Genomic DNA, 20,952 nt, shown 5'->3' on the forward strand with positions numbered 1-20,952 from the left:
CGCTGAGTTCACACGATAGAGGGGTACACTGCAGTGGTTGGGGACTCCCTAGGTTCCAAGGATCCCATAGCCTGGGAGCAGAGCAGGGGTAACCGGGCCATCGCTACCCCTCCAGACTCACTTTACCTGCCAATACGCGGGTCTCTGGGAATCCCCCCTCCTCCCAAAGCAGCTTCATTCATTCCAGAAAAGGGTTAAACACACCTGCACCCGCCGACCAATGGCCGCGCTCTGCGCCTTTGCGGCGCTTTCTGGTTGGCGGGCGGCTCGGGGTAGGCGGGAGGAGGCGAGAAGAGGGCCCGCCCCTGGAGAAGTGCTTAAAAGGCGACCGAGGTGCTAGCGGCCACTGCTCTGTGTACCGATTCGGTCATGAGCGCGGCAGGCCCAGACCTGGCGGAGGCGCCCGAGGAGCGGCGTTTCCTCAGGTGAGCCGGGGAGGGGCTCCAGAAAGGGTGAGCGACCAGGATGGGGACAGGAGGATCAGAAGTCCATGGCGTGGATCCCGGATGGAGAGACTAGGCCTGCCAATGCCAACCACTCCGAACCTGCGTTGCCAGGGAAATTGTATCCAAGACAGGCCTGCCCCCTCGTGAATAATAATTCAGCATCATAATCAGCACCTCGAGACCTCCCCCATCACCCCTAGCCCAACCGGGCTTGCTCCCTGTCCATCCCTTCCAGGGACCCTGGAGCCCCAGACCAGTTCCTCAAACTCTCAGGCCACCCTTGGTGATCCACCAGCTACTACTCTCCACTTGTCCAGAGAAGGAAACTGAGATTGGGGGAGGGAAGCCACTTTGCAGCCAGGGCTGGGGCAGATTTTGGACAAAGGTCACTGGCCAGCAGGATGACGAATTTGGGGTCTGGGGCTGATGGCTGTGGCTGTGTCCCCACCTTGTGCTGCGTCTTCCAAGCCATTGCAACATGGGGTCCGGGGCAGGGCTGTGGACCTCACTGGAGACCAGAGTAACCCAACAGCTCCTTGTCTGACTGTCTCCACCCACTGTCCTCTCAGCCCTTCTCAGGGTGGATATTGTCCAAAGACTGGCTAATGTCCACATTCAGGCTAGAGATCCTGGCACATTGTAGGCAGGGAAGGAGAATGTTTTAGGAGCAGTGACTTCGCCTGGTGGTGAGGCCTCAAATGCCAACTGAGGGGATGGGGTGCCACCGGGTGCGTAGGAGCCAGAATATGGTGAGCAAAGAGGAGCAGAGGCAACGAGGTGGGAGACTATAAATGACTTGGGAGTGGTGTCTGACCTCCTCTAACTTCACAAGGTGGAAGGCGTATCAAGATCAACAGGCCAAGGATGAGTCCTATGAAGCGGAGATCAGACATGCTTCCACCCTCCAGCCTTTTTACCAATTCTGACACCATCTGTCCCTCCCACAGCACTTTGCTTCTCTGCTGGGTGCGATAATTCGTTCTAATGGCCACACAGAACTCACAGACCATACAATTATGGGGTTTGTTAGGGAAGTAACAGCTTACAATTCAGGGTCAGGAAATAGGATACAGTTCTTCCATCAGGACAGCCTCTTCTCATCTGTGTTCCCAGGCAGGTCTCTCTCTGGCCCTTGACCCTTCGGCCCAGCCTCTGCCCTGCTCAGGCAAGTGTTACAAATCTCTTTAGCTTTCCCAATAAGTGCCCAGGGCACCCCAGTCTTCCAGGAAGCCTCAGCCTGAAGGCACTCAGCTCTCTTGGTCTGTGCGCCAAGAAGCCCACTGCGCCGTCTCCTGCGGTCTCCTGGTTCTGCTGCCGCTGCTTCTCACTTGCTACTGCTACACAGCGGTCTCTCACTGTCTTCCTCGGTACAGCTTCAATCTTTCTCTCTCTCTCTCCCAGTGTTTCCCTTTAAGCCTAATGGCATGGTAAAACTAACCAATCCCCTCGTTAGGGTTCCATACACTTTGTTTGCATGGTCCCATCCCCACAAGGGTGCCATGCACCTTATTTACATTGTTAGCAAGCTGTCCAATCCCCCTTGGTGGGCCACAAGCACCTTATTTGCAGAGTTCCACCCAGTTATTTGCTGGGAGTTACAAGACCATGGTGAGAAAGGCCATATAAAAGTAATCCATTGCATGCAGAGACTCAATGGAGGGCTTGTAGGCATGGTGAGGGGCTTGAATTTTATTTTCTGAGCACCAGGGAGCTGTAGGAGGGTTTGGGGCAGGGGATGATGGAATCTGCTATTGAAGTGTTCAAAGTCCCCTGTGGCACATATTGAGGAAGAGACTGTTGTAGGCACCCAGGTGAGCCGTGACGGTGGACCAGTGGGCAGAGGTGTGAGGGTGGAGAGAAGCAGATGGATTAAAGAGAAAGCAGGGAGGGTCTGACATGGACATACCAGCCTGAGGGCTTCACCCCCAAAAGAGTCCCCGCTCATGCTTGGGGCCCTCTTGGAAGCATCTGAAGTGTCAGGCTCAGTTCCTTCTGGAACCAGGTCACTCAGCCCTTTTGAGGATGGAGGGGGATATCCTGGGGCCTTGCAGCTCCTCTCACCTGGGGGCCGAGGTTAGGGGAGCAAAAGGCATCCTCATAATTGAGCCCCCCTCCAAAGTCAAAGTTCCACAATAGCCTGACCTACCCTGTACCCACCCCCTCCCTGGCCCTGGCTCCAGAGCTGCTACTGCCCCCCACCCCCAGCCCTGGCTCCTGGCCTTGACTGCCCTTTGCCCACCTAGTCCCTGTTATCACTCTAATGACCAGTTACAAAGGAAGATTATGTTCCAAATGGCTGCCAGTGATCAAAGCTTTAGGACAAAGTACTCAGGAGGGAGGGAGAGTGGAGGAATGGATGCTCCTCCCCACCCTCCTCTTCCTCTCTTCACCTTCATTTCGGGGGTAGCAGCTGGAGCTGTCAGAAGATGAAGTTGGGGGGGCGAAATATATTCTCTGCTCACCTGATTCTTCATCATGAAAGCAACTTCTCCGGTGTTCTTTCCCAGAAGCTGATCTTTCACCTGGGCCAGCCTGACAGGTCAGCACTCTGTCCACTATGAGCTCCTTTTCCCCTCCCCATCCTTTGCCCTTGTCCTACATTGGCCACAGACAGGCCTGAGTTTAAATCCAGCTCTGCTTACTGGAGTGACCTAGAGCATGTGACTTCCCTGCCCTCAGCCCCGTTTCCCCCATCTGCATGAACCCTCAAGTTTGAGGGCCTGCCTGCCCTTGTCCTTGTCACACCTGGACACTGGCCTCCCTTCTACCCCTTGGACATATCAGGCTCACTCCCACCATAGGGCCTTTGCCCTTGCTGTTCTTGCCACTTGGACTACCTCCCATAATGCTCCCAGCTACCTCCTCAAGGTGGCCTCCTAACCCCCCCACCCCCACCCCGCATTATGCCCAACCTCCTCTCCTCCCGCTGCTCTGGCCCTGATCCTGCCACAAAATTGGCCAGAAGGTTGTCATCTCCAAGGAAGGAACTTCAGGCTTCATTCTGCCAAACCTATGCCATTTATAGGTCTGGCTTTGCTTCTTGATTCTCAGATACTGGAGGCTCACTCTCTGCAGCTCTCGAGACCATGGTGGAAGTTCTGGTTTCCGCACTTGCTTTCTCTGGGACCCTGGGCAAGCCACCTGGATGCTCTGAGCTGGCAGTTGTTCTCCCCACTCTTCTGGGTCTGGTCATCATCATCATCGTTATTATTATCACACCCCCAGTGTCCAGGTGTCCTGCTCCTTATCCTCCTGGCCTAGCAAAAGCTGGCATCAGGCTTAGATCCTGGCCAGCTGCCCCCATCCCTGATCCCAGGGTGAGGAGCATCTTTAGTCCTCAGTGCCAACTCTCCCTCTCTCCAGACACCAAGCCCGGGCCCCTCAGAAGCCCCCTCAGGAAGGGCTGGCATGCCCCCTGCTTCTAGAAGGGCCTCATGCCTGGTTTAATGTTCTGTTGTCTTGACATTCTGAGAGCCTGCAAAGGAGGCAGCAAGACTCAGAGACGTGGAGACCACCCAAATCACTCAGCGATTTGGGCCTCTCTGGCCCCAAATATTTTAACTTTATCACTACCCTGAAGAGGGGAGCATCAAAGGATCTCATAGCTGCATATCCCATATCCACCTCCCCTGAGCAAGCTGTCGAACTTCTCTGCATCCTTCAATACCCCTCTCCCCTAGTTGCCCCCAGTCCCAGCTCCCCAGAACCCTGGAGTTTGCTCAGCGATTCCCACTTCTTGAAACTCCCCTATCACCCTCATCAACGTCCTTCACGCTCTGTTCCCTCTTTGGGGGCGTCTGTCCTCCCCTTTGGGACAACAGAACCGACATCGGCTGCCACGCGCAGTTGCAGCCACCAGGGGGCGCACGCGCCTCAGGCTTCGGCGCCGACCTCCCGCTGCTTGCCAGGCTTACGATCAGCCTAGCCATCTGCTTGCCGGATAGGGAAACTGAGGGAGGTCCCCCGAGGCTCAGAGGCTGCACCGCCGCGGGGCGGAGAAGAGTCGGGGCCTGGCCTGGAACACTGGTGGGACATTTCTGGCTCCCTCTGAGTCTCTGTCTCTAAGTCTCTCTTCGTCTCTCCATCTCTCTGTGTCTCTGAGCATCTCTCCCTTGCCTCTGTCCACCAGCATAGCGGAGGCGGCCGCCCTGGAGCGGGAGTTGCTCGAGGATTATCGCTTTGGGCGTCAGCAGCTGGCGGAGTTGTGTGACCATGCCAGTGCCGTGGCTGTGACCAAGGTACCCTGACCCCTGACCCCCAACCCTGACCCCAACCAGACCACCAACCCACCAGGGCTGAGGCCCAGCTGCATGACCCCTGTGTCCAGGACCATCCAGGGCCTAAGAGGCCCCTCTGCTTGGAACTGCCCAGCCCTTCACTCAGATGGGGAAACTGAGGCCCAGAGAGGGTCATTGCTCATCATGTCCAGGCAGGAACTCGAGATCCAGGGGATTGGAGAGGGTCAGGGCAGAGGCAGGGACCTCTAGAGGCACAGAGGCTAAGCAGCCATAGGAACAGTGCTGGGACCCTCGTTGGCAGGCACTGGTCTCTCGGGGGATGCTGACTGCTGCAGTCTGAGCACCTCCAAATAACCTGTGCCCCAGGGGGTTGGAAGCAGAGCTACAGTTCCAACCCAGAAGCATCCAACCCCAGGTGGTGCTGGTGAGGTGATGCTACAGAAATAGCAATAATGATGACACCATGGAGCACTTTGTCATGTGGCCAAATTGTTCTGTGCCTCAGTTTCCTCATCTGAAGAGGGGTAATTAACAGCACAATTAATAAATGTAAATGCCTTGGAAAAGGGCCCTGGTGCTCGGGGTCCACCATTCCAGTTTCCCACTGAAAGCCCTGCATCCTCCGATGCAGTTCAGGGTTTGGGGCTGGGGGCCTGGCTGGGGTCGCAGGCATGTTTAGAGTGGGTCAGGGCCACAATGAGACCTTGAGGAGACTCAAAAGAGGAGGGAGTTGTCATCTGTGTAGTTTGAGGTCAGAGTACGGCTGGGTCCCCATAGAACCACCCAGGACTTGGGAGATGTTCTCCCCATGTGCCTGCCAGGCCATTGCTACTCCCATTTGATAGAATAAAAACTGAGGCTGGGAGACAAGGGGCGTCCAAGGCCTCACAGAGTCAGAGCAGGGCTGAGAACCTCCAACACCAGCGCTCTTAACTTCTAAGGTAAAGAGAGATGCACACACAAAGTCTGAGAGAGACACAGACAGAGAGATGGAGGCACCAGGGCATCGCTGGGTTGGAAAGTACCCCCCCACCAAGGCCTCCAGGAGGGCGAAGGCCTGGAAAGACTGGGGCGGGTTGGGGGGAGTCACTGTGGTGGAAAAAGGTGGAAGAATGTCTGCAACCCAGGCAGAGAATAAACAAACCACATCCTGGTGCTGGACAGGTGGCAGGAGGCATGTTTTCCTGCATGGGCTTGGCAGAGCCTGAGGCAAGAGTTCTGCATCTCCCATGGAGAAACTGAGGCCCCGAAAGGACCATCGCCTCTCCTAGAGTGACTTCCTCCTGTCCTATCCCATCACCTCCAACCCAAGCACCTTGTCTTCCCCTGCCCTGGGCCTCAGTTTCCCTACCTGAACAAGGGAGCATTCTGAGCGCTGTGCCTTTGCCTCTGCTATGCCCCCTCCCCAGGTGTTCCCCTTGGCAGCTCTCTCCCGGAAGCAGAGGACAGTGCTGGTTGTGTGTGGCCCAGAGCAGAATGGGGCGGTGGGGCTGGTCTGTGCCCGGCACCTGCAGGTGTTTGTGAGTAGCCAGGACCCTCAGGGTCATCCCCACCTGGTCCCTGCAGAAATTGCTTCCTCCCATTGATAGTGTACAAAATGGGGACATCAAGGCTTGGACAGGTTCCAGAATGTGCCTAGCATTTGCCTTGGGCGGGGTCTGTTGCAAGGTGTATAGGTCTAGAGTCTAAGAGGACCCCGGCAGTGACCCCCTTTTGCCCACCCAGGAGTATGAGCCGACCATCTTCTACCCCATGCGCTCGCTGGACCCACTGCACTGCACCGGGACCTGACCACTCAGTGTGAGAAGATGGACATCCCCTTCCTGTCGTACCTGCCCATGGAGGTCAGCCTTGGGCGAGTGATTGAGGGCAGAGGTGGAGACTGTGCCCGGGGGCTGCCACCTGATCCTGCCTGCCCTCCCAGGTTCAGCTCATCAATGACGTGTACGGGCTGGCGGTAGATGCCGTGTGCTGGGCCCTGGCACAGAGCTGGGTGAGGTCGGGGGCCCCTGCACGCGAGTGCTGGCCACGCTCAAGCTGCTATCCATTCCCCTTGTGAGCTTGGACATACCTTCAGGCACGCTGGGTTGGGGAGTTGTGTAGGGCCTGGGGGGCATGGGTGGGGGTCCCCACACCTCATCTCCTGGTGACCCTGGCTGGTCTGCCTGCTCTGAGCCTCAGTTTCCTCAGCGTGGATGGAATGTGCACTTGCTAAGGCCCGAGGGTCATGCCCATCCTGTGGATGGGGAAGACCGAGGCTGCCGCTCCGGTGACCCAGGCTGCCCCCGACCCCAACTTAGCCCTGCATGCCCGATGCCCACCCCAGCCCAATTGCCCGGGCAGACGTGAGCTCACTCTGCAAACGCCGCGCCCGCCCTGGCCGCCGCCCCACGCCTGCTGGAGCCATTAGGCAGCGGGCAGATGGAACAAACAGCAGCCAGCCAGCTGAACCCTCTGTGGGGGGTGGCCAGACTCAGGGATGGCTCCTGGCTCAAGGGCCATCCTAGCAGGATGCCACAGAGGTCTGCAGGGGGGATGTGGGACCCACATTAGAGGGGGAGGCGTGGGCTGTCTGGTCGGAAAGTGAAGGCTAGGGTCAAGGGAGGAGTCAGAGGCAGGAGCCAGGGGCTTCTAGTTAGTGGCCGAGACTCAGGCCAGAGGCGGGAAAGAAGGCAGGGCCCCAGACTGATGGTGGAGGCTAACCCAGAGGCGGCAGAGGCTGAGGTTCATGAGGGGGAGGGTGGGTCCTGCCAAGCTGAGGGGAAGCAGGATCTAGTCTGAGGGTGCAGGCAGGGATTTCAGGTCAGAGGGAGGAGTCTTCAGTCAGAGGGGGGAGAATGGACGCTCAGTTTGGATGGGGACGTATGTCCTTTCAAGAGCAGGGAGACAGGTCTGATGGGAGAGACTGGGCTGAGAATGGAGGTGGGTCTGTCCTCCGAGTGGAGGGTGGGGGCCTGGTCAGAGTGGGAGGCTGGAGTCTTCCTGAGAAATCTGGGTAGGGAAGGGGCTCAGAGTTGATGGAGAGGGCAGTTTGGGGACAGATGCCAGGTCAAAGCCAGAGGGACCTGTCTGACCTGGAAAGGGCAGAGGTAAAAATGATGTGGTCTGATGGCAGAGGCTGGGTCAGATGGAGAGGGAAACAGGGAAGGAGTGGGGAGGCTGGTCTGAGGGCAGAGGTTCATTCCTTGGGGAGGCAGGTCTGACCAAGACTGACAGGGGAGGGGAAGCGGGAGGTGGGGCCCTCGTCCGAGGGCAGCGGTTCAGTGTGGGAGTGGGGAGGCCCCCTGTCTGGCATGGGAGGATAGACCAGAGGCAGGCTTCTGGTCTAACGAAGCCTACCCTGCCAGCTCCCGACTGCCCCTCCTCCCTCAGGCTGGGACGCGGAGACTGGCAGCGACGCCGAGGACGAGGACGGGCTGCGGCCGGACGTGCTCGTGTCGGTCGCGGCGTCCAAGCGCTGCGCCGGCCGCTTCTCTGGGCGCCACCACTTCGTGGCCGGCAGGTTCGTGCCAGACGACGTGCGCCGCAAGTTGGCTTTGCGCCTGCCGGGATACACCCGCACCGACTGCGTCGTGGCGCTGTGACGGACACCCACCCTGGCTTCGACCCCCGCCAATAAACAGACAACCCTCCCCCCCACCTTGACTCCTCGTTTGTGCGCCCGGTGTGCCGCAGGGGTGGTCAAACTCCGGGAGGGACTTCCCACCGGTCCCACTGCGGCCCCAGGAGGGAGGGACGAAGGATAGGCATAGAGTGGAACTTTCTGGCACCGCCCCCCCACCCCCCCACCGCAGCCCTAGGTAGGAGGAAGGGAGGTTTGACTAAGGGAAGGACTTCCCGCTAGCCTCCTAGAAAACTCCAGCAAGAAGAACGGAGGGTAGACTCAGGGTGGGACTTCCAGGCTGCTCGGGGTGGCCGAAAACCGATGGAATCGAAGTTAGACTCGATGGGGACTTCCAGCCAGTCTAAAAAACTGCCTAAAGCGCGAAGATTCGGGCAACTTGAGGCGGGAAAAGCCAGGCCAGGTTCAAGAAGGACTTCCCGCCTGCAGTTTAGGGTCCCAAGTGGAGAGGTGAAGGGTGGACTCAGGGAGGGACTTCCCGCTGGCCAAATGGGTAAAGCGGGAATGCAGTCCAGCCTGAGGGCGGTGGCACAGTCGGACGCACCGAGGAGGGCGACCCAGAGAGGTTGCGCGCGTGGCCTAAGTCACCCAGCGCCAGGGGGCGGGGCCGGGGCGGGGCCTGTGGTCGCGTCCCGCCCCCACCCTCAGCCGGGAGCAGCCGCCAGACCCGTGGGAGATTGGCCCTAGCCCCCGCGGAGCCTGGATCCTCCTTCGGACGCTCGGACCCGGCCATGGCGTCACTGCTGCCACTGCTCTGCCTCTGCGTCGCAGCCGCGCACCTGGCTGAGGCGCGAGGTGAGGCGCCCCCAGCTCCCCGCCCAGCCCCCCAGGGGCCGAATGCCTGGCGGCCCGCCTTGAGAGCAGCCCCGCTCGGAGCGAGGACGAAGAGGTCCACGAGCTTTCCCGGGGCAGGGGGCCCACGGAGTTAAGGGACCGACAAGGGTAGGGAGGGGCCTCATCCTCTCTAATCCCACCGCGAAGAAACGGCAGGGGCGCGGCAGTGTGTATGAATGCCAGGCTCCTCTGAATTCCCGGAGCAGTGTGGAGCAGCTTTGAGTCCACCAGGCCCCAGGCCGCTGGGCAAAGGGGTCAGAGCCGCCCCTCCCCACCAAACCTACTCCCTGACACCCCCACAAACCGCCCGGAGAAGAAATTCCTGTCTCCGGAGAGCTCAGTGGGTCGGAGGACGGCCCACTTCTTAGATGGGGAGACTGAGGCTCCGAGGGGGAAGGGATTTGTCTGAGGTCACCGTGTCACTGCCTCCGCCCCAGGCCATCCTGGGCAGCTCGAGGCCTAAGAGGCAGGCTAGATTTCAGGAAGGACTTTCCATAGGCAGCTTGGGCCCCAAGTGGAGGGATGGCGAGTGTGGAGTGTGGGCTAGAGAGGGACTTCCCGCCGGCCAGATGGATGAAGGGGGCATGCACTACACCCTGAGGGTGGAGACACAGCCAGACTGAACCACCAAGGGGGAGAGACCTGGGTCTCTGGGAATAGAGTGAGATACGGTTGACTCCAGTCCACGGGTTCCGGGCTGGGTCAGAGGGAGTGAAGGGGCTGGAAAACCCTGGGAGGGGTTACGGCAAGGCTTCCTGGAAGAGAGGGTGCAGCAGTCCGGGGTCAGCCAGTGGGTTGCGGCCTCTCAGACCTGTTTTCTGTGCTGTAAAATGGGAATGATTAGGGCAGCTCCCTGCATAAGACGTGCCTCCCTCCCTCCCACTGCTAACCCCTCCTGCAGATGCCTTCCCCACCGAGGGGCCCACAGGGACCGCGTGGGGGTTCCACGGACAGTCACCACCCTCTGGCCAGCCCTCACCAGCCCTGGACAACTGGGAAGGTGAGTCAGCCAGGGTCTGAGTCCGACCCTGCTGGGTGAGCTGGGGGTGGGTGGGTCATCTGATGAGGGGACACAAGGTACTGAAGAGCCCAGGGCCGTTCGTGACCCCTGGATGTGGCAGCCCCTGGAAGTGGTGCCCCAAGAGGTCTAAGTAAGGCTGTTTGTCAAGGAGGAAAAGGGGTGTGTGTGACGCTGGGGTGGGGGTGGGGTAACAACTTGCCCAGGTGGTGCAGGGAGGCGAGTACTCTTGAACCTGGATCTCTGGTCTACTGACTGCTCTTGAGGAAGGGAGAGGGGTGAGCACCCCATGGGGGGATGATGCAAGCAGAAGCTGGGTCTGACCTGGAGGCGGCTAGCCCCTCCCGCGCCTGAGGGTCCTGGCCTCCGTGAAACGGGAGCTGTCCCGGTGGGTGCAGCTGGGCGGTGAGCAAGGTCCAGTGTTAATGGGTAAGCTGCCAGGCAGGGGCAACCAAAGCCAGGGTTGGTCTGACTGGTCTCCCCTGCTACGTTTGTAGCTCCTCACACCCCAGAGACTTTGCTGAGGGTGGGAGGCAGGCTGGGCCGGGGCTGGTCAGACTGCGCAAGATCCCAGCTGAGCCAGAGCTGGTGTAGCGGGAGGACATTACAGCTCCTTCTGCCCTGGGGGCTCTGGATTCTGGGCGGGATCGTGGGCGGGCTAAGCAAGCCTGTTCTAAGGGTGAGGGATCGGACAGCAGGTAAGGCCTTTGCCACATACATGGGGACGGCCAGGCGTCGTGCCACCCGATACGGGGGCGAGTGATGGAAGCCGCCAGGCCTGGCCCGAGTCCTAGCGCGTGCACTGCCCACAGAGGCCAGCGAGTGGACGTCCTGGTTCAACGTGGACCACCCGGGCGGCGACGGCGACTTCGAGAGCCTGGCGGCTATCCGCTTCTACTACGGGCCGGCGCGCGTGTGCCCGCAGCCTCTGGCGCTGGAGGCACGCACCACGGACTGGGCCCTGCCGGCCACCGTCGGCGAGCGCGTGCACTTGAATCCTACGCGCGGCTTCTGGTGCCTCAACCGGGAGCAACCGCGCGGCCGCCGCTGCTCCAACTACCACGTGCGCTTCCGCTGCCCGCTTGGTGAGGGCGGGGCCGCGATGGGCGTGGTTGAGGGGGGCGGGACCTGATATAGGACGGGCGTGGCTGGGGAGAGGGCGGAGCCTGAGAGGGACAGGTGGGACCGGCAGGGGAGGGGTCACCTGAGCCTCTTGTGCGCCCCAGGAGCGCGGCTCCCTTCCGCCGCCCTCATTCGCTCCTCTGTACCCGCACCGGCCTGTAGGAGTGCTTGTTGAGGCCCATCATGTGCGGGGTGCAGGAAGCACAACAGGCCCAACCTCGGGGAGCTGATCTGGGGTCCGGGAGGTGGGGCAGTACCAGTAGTGCACCTTTGACAGGTGCGTCTTCGGGCACAGGGTCAAACTGGTGGGGGCAGAGTGCAGGTCCTCCAGTCCCCGCATTGTCTCCGGTTCCAGGAACCGCAGTCCCCGGGTGGGCGGCCGCATGACTCCACTCCTCCCTCCCCGCAGAGGCTGCGTGGGGCACATGGGGCCCGTGGGGTCCCTGCTCGGGGAGCTGCGGGCCAGGCCGTCGCTCGCGCCGCCGCAGCTGCCCCGTTGAGGACAAGTGTCCCGGGCGTCCGCTGGAGGCCCAGAAGTGCGTGCGGCCTCAGTGCCCAGGTAGGAGGGGCGGGGCCTTAGGAGGGGCCGGGCCTTAGGAGGGGCGGGGTCTGGAGATTAGATTTAAGTGTGAGGCCTGGGGGGAGGCGGAGTCTGGAGAGGAGCTTGGGGTTACGGGACAAAGAGGGGAGGGGAGGGTTAGGGGAGGGTTAGGGGCGGGGCCTGAACAGGAGGAGTGGGGCTTCTTGAGGGTGGTGTCTACAAGGGTTAGGGGACGGGTCGAGAGAAGTGGTTAGGTTTGAGACTTAGAGTAGGAGGGGCCTGGAGAGAGCGGGGCGTGGAGGGCCTGAGCGCTGGGGACCCTTGGAGTCTGGCCTCTCTTTCCCGCCTGAGCCCGAGGGGCACTGGGGAATTTGCACCTCTGCGCGGTAAACACTAATGTTTCAGGAAGGGGAGTCCTGTGCAGGCACGGGCAGATCCGAGGGCGCGCTTCCCTGTGTGCACGGCCAGGCACACGGCGGGTTCTGCACGGACACACACGCAGGAGCCAGGTCCACACTCCCCGGGTGCACTCGTTCGTGGCGTCCGCAGCCCCACCCGGCCTCACGCCCACGCAGACACGCGCTCACACCCTGGCAGGCACCAGGCTGGCCGGGAGGCGACTGGAAATTCCGCTAGGCTTGTGCTCCATAAACATGGTCTGGCGGCCCTGGGCCTGTGGTGCCGTGGTGGGGTGGGGGAGCCCGGTGGCCAATGGTGCGATGGGGTCTCCACCCCACCCCCGCCTGGCTCTGCCCTCCCCGCGCCTCTTCTCTGAAGTTTCCAATGGAATTTTCCGTTTTATGGAGAAACCGCGGGATTGGAAGGGGATGGAGAAGTTCTGAAACCAAGACCTGGCCCCTAGCCGGGCCCCCAGCCCCTGCCTGGAAGGTTCCTCTCATGATAGCGGGGAATTCTCCTCCCTGCGAGGCCCTTCCTCTCTCATGTCCCCTCTGGAACCTAGGTCCCTCCCCTACCCACACCTGACCACTCAGCCTGTCTCCCACTTACACTAGGGCCCGCTCTGAGGGGGCACAAGGGAAGTCTGGGCATGAGTGACTGAAGGGACAAGCTCTTTCCAGGGCCCCTCTGCCCTGCTGCTCCCTGTGTCCCCCAGGGTGCAACCCTGATACCTGTGGGTGCCCGAACCATGTTCTCCTGGGTGTGGTGGTCACCCCATCGGGGCGACCACTACCAGCAAGGGTCTTTCTGCAAGGCCGGCCAGGCACCGTGGCCACCAGCAATGCCCACGGAAACTTCCGGGTACCTGGCATTTGTGCCAGCAGCCGGGCCAACATCAGCGCCCAGGTGGACGGCTTCTCTGCAGGCGTGGCCCAGGCCCAGGCTAATGGCTCCGTCTCAGCTGTGGTCACTGTTGTTCTTAAGAAGTTGGGTAAGCACTTGGGGGTAAGGGGCATGGAGGTGCTGAGGGAGTGGGGAGGATATTTGAGGTGACACAGAGCACTGGGGGGGTAGGTGCAGAGTGAAGTCCCTGGGGAGGAAGGAGGTCAGCCATCCAGTCAGCAGTCATGCCACAGTTACTGAGCAAGGCAGGAGGGGTTGGAGTCAAGGGAAGGAGGGCTGGGAGGAGCAGGAGGGGTGAGGCCCTGACCTCTGTACCCCTCCCCCCAGAGAAGCCATACCTGATGAAGCACCCTGAGTCCCGAGTGCGAGAGGCAGGCCAGAATGTGACCTTCTGCTGCAAAGCCGCAGGCACCCCCACACCCAAGAAATACTCCTGGTGAGGACTGTCCCATGCCCAAGGGCTTTTGTGTGGCCTTGGAGTAGGCTTGGATTCCCCAAGACACTTAGTCCTCAGAGACCTTCCAGAAGTGGCTGCAGCCGTGTTTCCCCATCTGGGAAGTGGGACGCTTTGCCAGGTGGGCCAGAGCGGGGCCAAGCCCCTTTTGTGGGTGTTTTGCTTACTTGGCAGCCCTGGGAAGGCCGCTCTGGAATGCTCTGACCCGCAGGGTGGGGGTGAATGCATCCCCTCCCCTGTACCGGGGCCCCATCTGTTCCTGCCTGCCACCCAGGTTCCACAACGGGACCCTGCTGAATAGGAGAGAGCTCCGGTACGGGGCCCAACTGGAGCTGCGGGGACTGCGCCCAGACCAGGCAGGCACCTACCACTGCAAGGCCTGGAATGACGCGGGCACCATCCGCTCAGCTGCTGCCTGGCTCACCGTGCTGGGTGAGCACCCCAACCCTCAGGCTGACCCCGATCCCAGACTGAACCCTGGGCTCCCTGAGCCCCGATCCTAGGCCCCTCTGAACCCTAACCCTGGGCTGAGCCCCTGGCCACAGTCCTTACCTAGGTTACGTGCTAACCCTGAAATGACTCCTGACCTCTGGGCTGAGCCCCTGGCCCCAGTTCTTACCTGGGTGATGTTCTGCTCCTGAGCTGACCCTGACCCCTGAGTTGAGCCCGTGACCCCAGACAAAGTCCTCATTGTCTTTTCTTGCCCCTAGCTCCGGGCCAGCCAGCCTGCGATCCCCAGCCCCTAGAGCACCTGATCAAGCTCCCAGATGATTGTGGTCAGCCAGATGGCAGCCCTGCCTACCTGGATGTGGGCCGCTGCCCTGATGTGCGCTGCCCTGGCCCCCTGGTCTCCGGCCCCCGGTGTGGGGACTCCAGCACCCGCTGCTGCTCTGTGCGGCGCCTGCAGAGCCAGGCGGTCCGCTGCTCTGGTTATGTCCTCCCTGTGAAGGTGGTGGCTGAGTGTGGCTGCCAGAAGTGCCTACCCTCGCGGGCCCTGGTCCGGGGCCGTGTGGTGGCTGCCGACTCAGGGGAGCCCCTGCGCTTCGCCCGCATCCTGCGGGGCCATGAGCCTATCGGCTTCACCTCCTACCAGGGTGACTTCACTATTGAGGTGCCACCATCCCCGGAGCGCCTGGTGCTGACCTTCCTGGATCCCAGTGGTGAGTTCGTGGATGCCGTCAGGGTTCTGCCATTTGACCCGTGGGGCACTGGTGTGTACCATGAGGTCAAGGCCATGCGGAAGCGAGTCCCGGTCATCTTGGACGCCACTCAGAGCAACAGGATCCCACTTGGTGAGCTGAGGGACGAGGCCCCCATGGGCGAGCTTGTCCTGCCTCCAGGGGCATTCCGTTTTGCCAATGGCCGGCCCTACCTGGGTGCTGTGGAGGCCCGAGTGACCTTCGTGGATCCCCGCGACCTGGCCTCTGTAGCTGCTGCCCCCAGTGACCTGCTCTTCCTGGACCACGATGGGGAGCTGACACCACTGCGCACATATGGCATGTTCTCCGTGGACCTCCGTGCCACCAGCTCTGGGGAGCAGCTGCAGGCTGGGCCCCTGGCCGTGCGCGTGGCTGCTGGGCAGATCCACATGGCTGGCCACGCAGAGGCACTCAGGCTGTGGTCACTGGACCCCAGCACAGGCCTGTGGGAGGAGGAGGGCCGCTTCCAGCGTGAGGCACCCACCGGCCCCCGGGTACGCCGGGAGGAGCGGGTCTTCCTGGTGGGTAATGTGGAGGTTCGAGAGCGGCGCCTGTTCAACCTGGACGTGCCCGAGCGCCGCCGATGCTTTGTGAAGGTACGTGTCTACGCCAACGACAAGTTCACACCCAGCGAGCAGGTGGAGGGTGCCGTTGTCACGCTGGTCAACCTAGAACCTGCACCTGGCTTCTCAGCCAACCCCCGTGCCTGGGGCCGCTTTGACAGTGCCGTCACTGGCCCCAATGGCGCCTGCCTCCCTGCCTTCTGCCACGAAGAACAGCCCGATGCCTACACTGCCCTTGTCACAGCCACCCTGGGGGGTGAAGAGCTGGAACCCGCGCCCTCCCGACCCCGCCCACTTCCGGCTGCCGTTGGCGTCACGCAGCCCTACCTGGACAGGCTGGACTACAGGCGCACAGACCACGAGGACCCTGCTTTTAAACGAAATGGCTTCCGTATCAACATGGCCAAGCCCAGGCCCGGCAACCCTGCTGAGGCCCGTGGGCCCGTGTACCCCTGGCGCAGCCTGCGCGAGTGCCAGGAGGCCCCTTTGACTGATAGCCACTTCCGCTTTGCTCGTGTAGAGGCCGACAGATATGAGTATAACGTGGTGCCCTTCCGTGAGAGTGCGCCTGCCTCCTGGACCAGCGATTTCCTGGCCTGGTGGCCCAACCCACAGGAATTCCGGGCCTGCTTCCTCAAGGTGCGCATCCAGGGCCCCCAGGAGTACATGGTGCGTGCCCGCAGTGCTGGGGGCATCCACCCACGCACCCAGGGCCAGCTCTATGGGCTTCGGGACGCCCGCAGTGTCCGAGATCCCCAGCAGCCCAGCACATCTGCCGCCTGTGTAGAGTTTAAGTGCAGTGGGATGCTGTTTGACCAGCAACTGGCAGACAGGACGCTGGTGACCATCACACCACAGGGCAGCTGCCGCCGCACGGCCATCAACACACTGCTGCACGACTACCTGGCCAGGCACCCCCCACCTGTGCCGACTGATGACCCCATCGCCTTCTCTATGCTGGCCCCACTGGACCCGCTGGGTCACAACTATGGCGTCTATACTGTCACTGACCAGAGCCCACGGCTGGCCAAGGAGATCGCCATTGGCCGCTGCTTCGATGGTTCCTCTGATGGCTTCTCACGGGAGATGAAGGCCGACGCTGGCACCGCCGTCACCTTCCAGTGCCAGGAGCCACCCACCGGCCGGCCCAGCCTCTTCCAGCGGCTGCTGGAGTCCCCAGCATCGGCTCTGGGTGACATCCGCCAGGAGATGGGTGAGGTGGCCCGAGCCCAGGCTCGTGCCACTGGCCCCCTCCGCACCCGCCAGGGCAGAGCCTGGCAGTGACCGGTGCTCGTGTCTTCCCACTGCCTCGCCTGACTCCTCCTTCCACAGGAAGGCCTTCCTTCCCTCCAAAGCTTCCTACCCCAGGCTTCTGCCCAGGCCCCTTCCCCTCCCCTCTCCTCTGCCCAGAATTCAGAGCCGACCAATCAAGGAAAGAACTCAGGCATGTCCATGGATACGGCCGCGGGTGGGGGGAGCCAGGCGAGTGAGATTGGAGTTTGCCCTGACTGTAGACTCCCCACCCCAGAGCCCTGTGGAAGTGGTGGCTCCTGGCTAATGCCATCTCCTATTCTGACGTTGATTTTGACCTGATTTCAGATATTCTGCCTCTGTTGTTCAAGGAAAGGCCTTGGGGTTTCCCATCTGGGCAAGAAGCCCCTCCTGCCAGCTATTGAGCTCGGTGATGTATTGGGACTTTACTGGGGCTCCTGCCCCAAGCTCTGATTTCGGGGTTATTTATTGAGACGAACCCTGTGGGGCTGGTCTCAGTGTGAGTGGAAGTCCAGGTCTGGGGCTAGGGGTGCTGGGGGAAGTACTGGGGCAGGGGGCACAGTTGTCATGTGGTTGGTGCTTGGAGATCCGGGGCTGGGGCAGGTGCTCAATTAAAATTGCTTCAATTTCAATCTGGCATCTGAGACTCTGGGGCTGCCAAGCACAGACACACCCTCACACGCAGAAACACACTTGAGGCACACAAACATGCATGTGCAGGTGGCTCGGCAGCCCCACATGACAGATACATGTCCAGGCCATGTGCATGCAGAGACACCCATGAGCTGCCAAGCCTGCGCAGCCCTGATTGCTGAATACGGTAGCAGTTGCTGCCCTGGCCTCGGCTCCCATCTGGTTGTGCGCCTGGGGCAAGAGCAGGTAGGGAAGGGCCCTGGCAGGGGTGCTCCTGGGCCAGGCTGGGCAGACACAGCCACAGCCACCCTACCCTGAGCCCCACCTGCTAAGCCTGGCCACACCTCGGCCACGTGTGACCACTCCAACACTCTCATCCTGGGGGCACCACCATGGGGTGGGCACTGTTCTGACTGCGTCCCCATTTTGCAGGCAGAGAAACTGAAGCCCTGAAAGGACACGCTTGGGCTGTCTTTATCCCTCTCTAGCTGTCACAGCCTCGCCAGGGCATAGTTGGGGTGCCTGGGTCCTAGAGGCGTCCTGATGGCCTTGAGCCCCACCAAGTGTACGAAGGAAGCTCTGGGGCCTGCAGTGGAGGATGGTGAGGCCGCCAGAGAGGCCTGGGGTAGGAAGGGTGCCCAGGGGAGTGAGGGGTCTGTGCATGGTGTGGCCTTCAACCCACCCATCCATCAACCCCCTCATCTACCACCTGTCCAACCCCTGTCCACCATCTGTCCATCCAGAACTTAGAGATGTCTGTCTGTGCCAGCACCAGGATCCCCAAGAGAACCCGGCCTTGGGGGCAGATAGACTCGCATGTAGACCCCAACACTCCTGTGCTCAGCCCACTGGCTCCCTGGCCCCCCCACTTCTCTTCCATCTGGCCAGGCCTGTGTCTTGGGCCTCTACACCTCCAAGCCCGGCCTAGCCTCCCTTTTCTCAGGCCACTCCCCGTCCCGGGAACACCATTCCCTCTGCCCTGAGAACAACCTGGGGATCTGGGGTGGGGGGTGGGGAGAAGCTGCCAAGTCCATGGGCACCAGCTTGATCTCTGAAAGTGAGGCCCAGGGCTCTTTGGGAGTCAAGCTTTGGGGAGCCCCAGGCCCTGGCACCCCAGCTACACCCGGGCAAGGCTGTGACAGCTAGAGAGGGGCCAGGCATTTATCTAGAACTTACCATGCACCTCCCAGCAACCCACACCCTAGCCTCAGAGGCTCGGTAGCCCCACGCCCACGGCAACATGGACAGGGCCTGTCTGCCCCCAGAGCCCAGCTCAGGACTGCCTGGTGGGCCCTGGGGAGCAGCAGAGTTGGGGCAGGGTCCAGACTGGCTGGTGTTCTCAAGCCGAGGGTGATGAGGTATCAGGCTTCATAGCCAAATACCTTTCACTGAGAAAGTTTTGGAGCTGTGGCTGCTGCCAGGAGGGAGCAGCAGGGTTTGGGGAGAACAGTAGTTCCAGCCCTGGTCCTCCTTCCCTGAGGGTGGGTCCCGGTGGGGGGCGCCTTCCTGAACCCCCCTCCCCAGTTTCCGCGACTGGGCCAGGGTGAGCAAGGCCCCCCAAAGGAAGCAGGCGCAGGAGGGCTTTGGGCAGAGGTGCAGCCCAAGCACGTCTTGGCACAGGGCCGGGAATTGCCAGCTCGGCCTGTAGCGCTGGCCCCTTCCCTAACCGCTGCTGGCGACTCTCCAAGAGGGCAGTGTTTGGCCCTAATTTCCAGAAGAGGAAACTGAGGCTGCAAGAGAAGGAAGCCATCACCCTGAGCCAAGAGCCTCTGGCCTGTTCGCCTTTCATCTGCTCTGTCCCTCATCCCTGCCAGGACCCGGCCCCCCACTTCCTAGAACAAGGAAGGGCTGATCTGCCCCCTGTAAATCCATTCCCCCTCAGCGGGGGCTGCCAGCCCTCACCCCCTCGATGTGCAGAGGAATTGGGGGGTGTACAGCCCCCCCAGAGACCGCGGCTCCAGCCGCCCTGGGGTCAGCCCAGGGAACAGGAGGCCTTTTGCCTGCCCACGGTATTTTAGACTTTTATAATTTTAGAACCAGGGGTTCTTAAAATTCCTAGCACAAGGGGAGAAAAATCTTGGAACAGTAAAATGCATAGACCAAGAGAGTCTTAAAACCACAGAATCCATGAGGAAGACCATAAAATCAAGCACACATTGAACACTGACTGAATGTGAGCCCCACCCCAAGGCCTAATTTACTCTAAGGGTGTTTAATGTATATTTGTTGTCTTGAGACCCCAAGATATGCTTTTAGGGAGAATCCCTTCCACCATTTCACAGCTGAAGTGACTTACCCAGGCTCACACAGCAAATGAGGGAAGCATGGGGTCGGGGAGAGGGCAAGGTTTCATGGTGTAGGGGACATAGTCTCTGGGTCTTGAAGGATATGCAGGAGTTTACCAGGTGGGCAAGGCAGAAAGGAGTTCCAGGCAGCAGAAAAGGCTTAGAGGGCAGGAAGAGTAGCAGCAGGGAGACACGGAGGGAGGTGAGCAGGCCCTTGAATGCTGAGTGAAAAGCCCGAGTTCTTTCTGGAGGGCAATAGTGAGCCACAGAAGGTACTGGAGCAGGGGAATGTTGCACAGTTTTTCATAATAAAGACTCCCCTGGAGCTGTGTGGGGTTCAGCTTGATGGGAAGTGTTTCTTTTTTGGAACTGGGGTCTGCCTCTTCCTATGTGGCAGTCCCTGCAGGGTCCAAATCCTGTGGCCTAGCCCCCACCCCCAGCCACCTCCTGTCCTGGCTGAACATCCCTGGCTCCTCCATCGGGGCCTTGTGGACCTGGCTTGGCCACCCACCACTTCCCCAGTCCCGTCTGTCTCTCTCATCAGCCTTCCAGGTTGGGTATGACCCAGTCTCAGACCCCAAAGCCTGGAGCCAGCCTGGTGGGGAGACCTGGCTTCAGGTCAGAATGGGGGAGGGAATGTGAGCTTTAATGGTGGAAACAAAGGGGGGTGCCAGCAGGGAAAGAGCAGCCCAGGTGAAGGCTGGTGTCCTGCTACTGCCTGACCCCCAACCCAGGGCAGGAGCTGGGAGCGGGGGGAGCTGAGCAGGCCCGAGGGAGGGAGGGAGGCCATCACAACACCAGTTCCTCAAGGGAGGAGATCAGAGGAGGCTCTGACCTCAGACACTGGGGAGAAGCAGAGACCAGCTTTGGGGGTGGATGCAGGGAGACTGGCACTGCCCCACTCAGATCACACAGACCCAGACCCGTAGCACCGTCCTTGCCCTACTCCATGCTCTCGGTCACGCCCCATCCTCATCTCCACAGTCACCACTCCGATCCCCCTTCACCCTCAATCACACAGGGGAGCACGCAGCTGTGCATGCAGGAAATAGCCCCCACCGCGGGGTCATGCGCTGACTAGACACACCATGGCTGCCTGCACATGAGACATGCTAGACCTGCAGACGCTGGTGGCCCGAGTCAGTCCCCAAAGTTCACTTCCGCAAGCACACCTGGCTGCTGCTCCAGCTAGGTGCACACAGTGCCTCCCACCCTCCTGGGGCCCTGGGACTGGATGGAGTTTGGGGAGCACAGAAGGCCTCAGGATCCCAGCTGCTTTTCCAGGGAAGTCCTGAATCCCTTCCTGCTGACTTAGCGAGGGGCCGGCCCACTCGGTGCTGCCAAACCTCAGGTATGTCCTCGAAGGCTGCCTTGGCGGGGCTGGATCAAGAGGGGCACCCGGGCCCCAGATGGAGATGGAGCT

General features: G+C 60.9%; 2 protein-coding genes across 2 annotated transcripts; both read left to right on the plus strand.

The window, feature by feature from the left end:
• Positions 1–369: 369 nt before the first annotated feature.
• Positions 370–8,268, plus strand: YJEFN3 (YjeF N-terminal domain containing 3). The gene is given in 8 exon segments (XM_023738740.1): positions 370–425; positions 4,576–4,684; positions 6,094–6,204; positions 6,410–6,451; positions 6,454–6,528; positions 6,609–6,650; positions 6,653–6,761; positions 8,057–8,268. Coding segments are annotated over 8 exon segments (756 nt in total).
• A 769-nt stretch (positions 8,269–9,037) lies between these two features.
• Positions 9,038–16,623, plus strand: CILP2 (cartilage intermediate layer protein 2). The gene is made up of 8 exons (XM_004384486.1): positions 9,038–9,101; positions 10,042–10,140; positions 10,971–11,243; positions 11,690–11,839; positions 12,936–13,211; positions 13,451–13,559; positions 13,852–14,009; positions 14,288–16,623. The coding sequence occupies exons 1-8, from the start codon at positions 9,038–9,040 to the stop codon at positions 16,621–16,623; spliced, it is 3,465 nt and encodes a 1,154-aa protein (XP_004384543.1).
• The last annotated feature ends 4,329 nt before the right edge of the window (positions 16,624–20,952 follow it).

Source organism: Trichechus manatus, unplaced genomic scaffold, assembly GCF_000243295.1.
Source record: "Trichechus manatus latirostris isolate Lorelei unplaced genomic scaffold, TriManLat1.0 scaffold00122, whole genome shotgun sequence".
Classification (NCBI taxonomy): domain Eukaryota; kingdom Metazoa; phylum Chordata; class Mammalia; order Sirenia; family Trichechidae; genus Trichechus; species Trichechus manatus.

Bases quoted from the DNA above. Each gene is read 5' to 3' on its own strand.
- CILP2 (XM_004384486.1), top strand. From the start codon at position 9,038: ATGGCGTCACTGCTGCCACTGCTCTGCCTCTGCGTCGCAGCCGCGCAC. The intron at 10,141-10,970 runs GTGAGTCAGCCA...CACTGCCCACAG, and splicing joins AGCCCTGGACAACTGGGAAG to AGGCCAGCGAGTGGACGTCC. The intron at 11,244-11,689 runs GTGAGGGCGGGG...CCCTCCCCGCAG, and splicing joins GCGCTTCCGCTGCCCGCTTG to AGGCTGCGTGGGGCACATGG.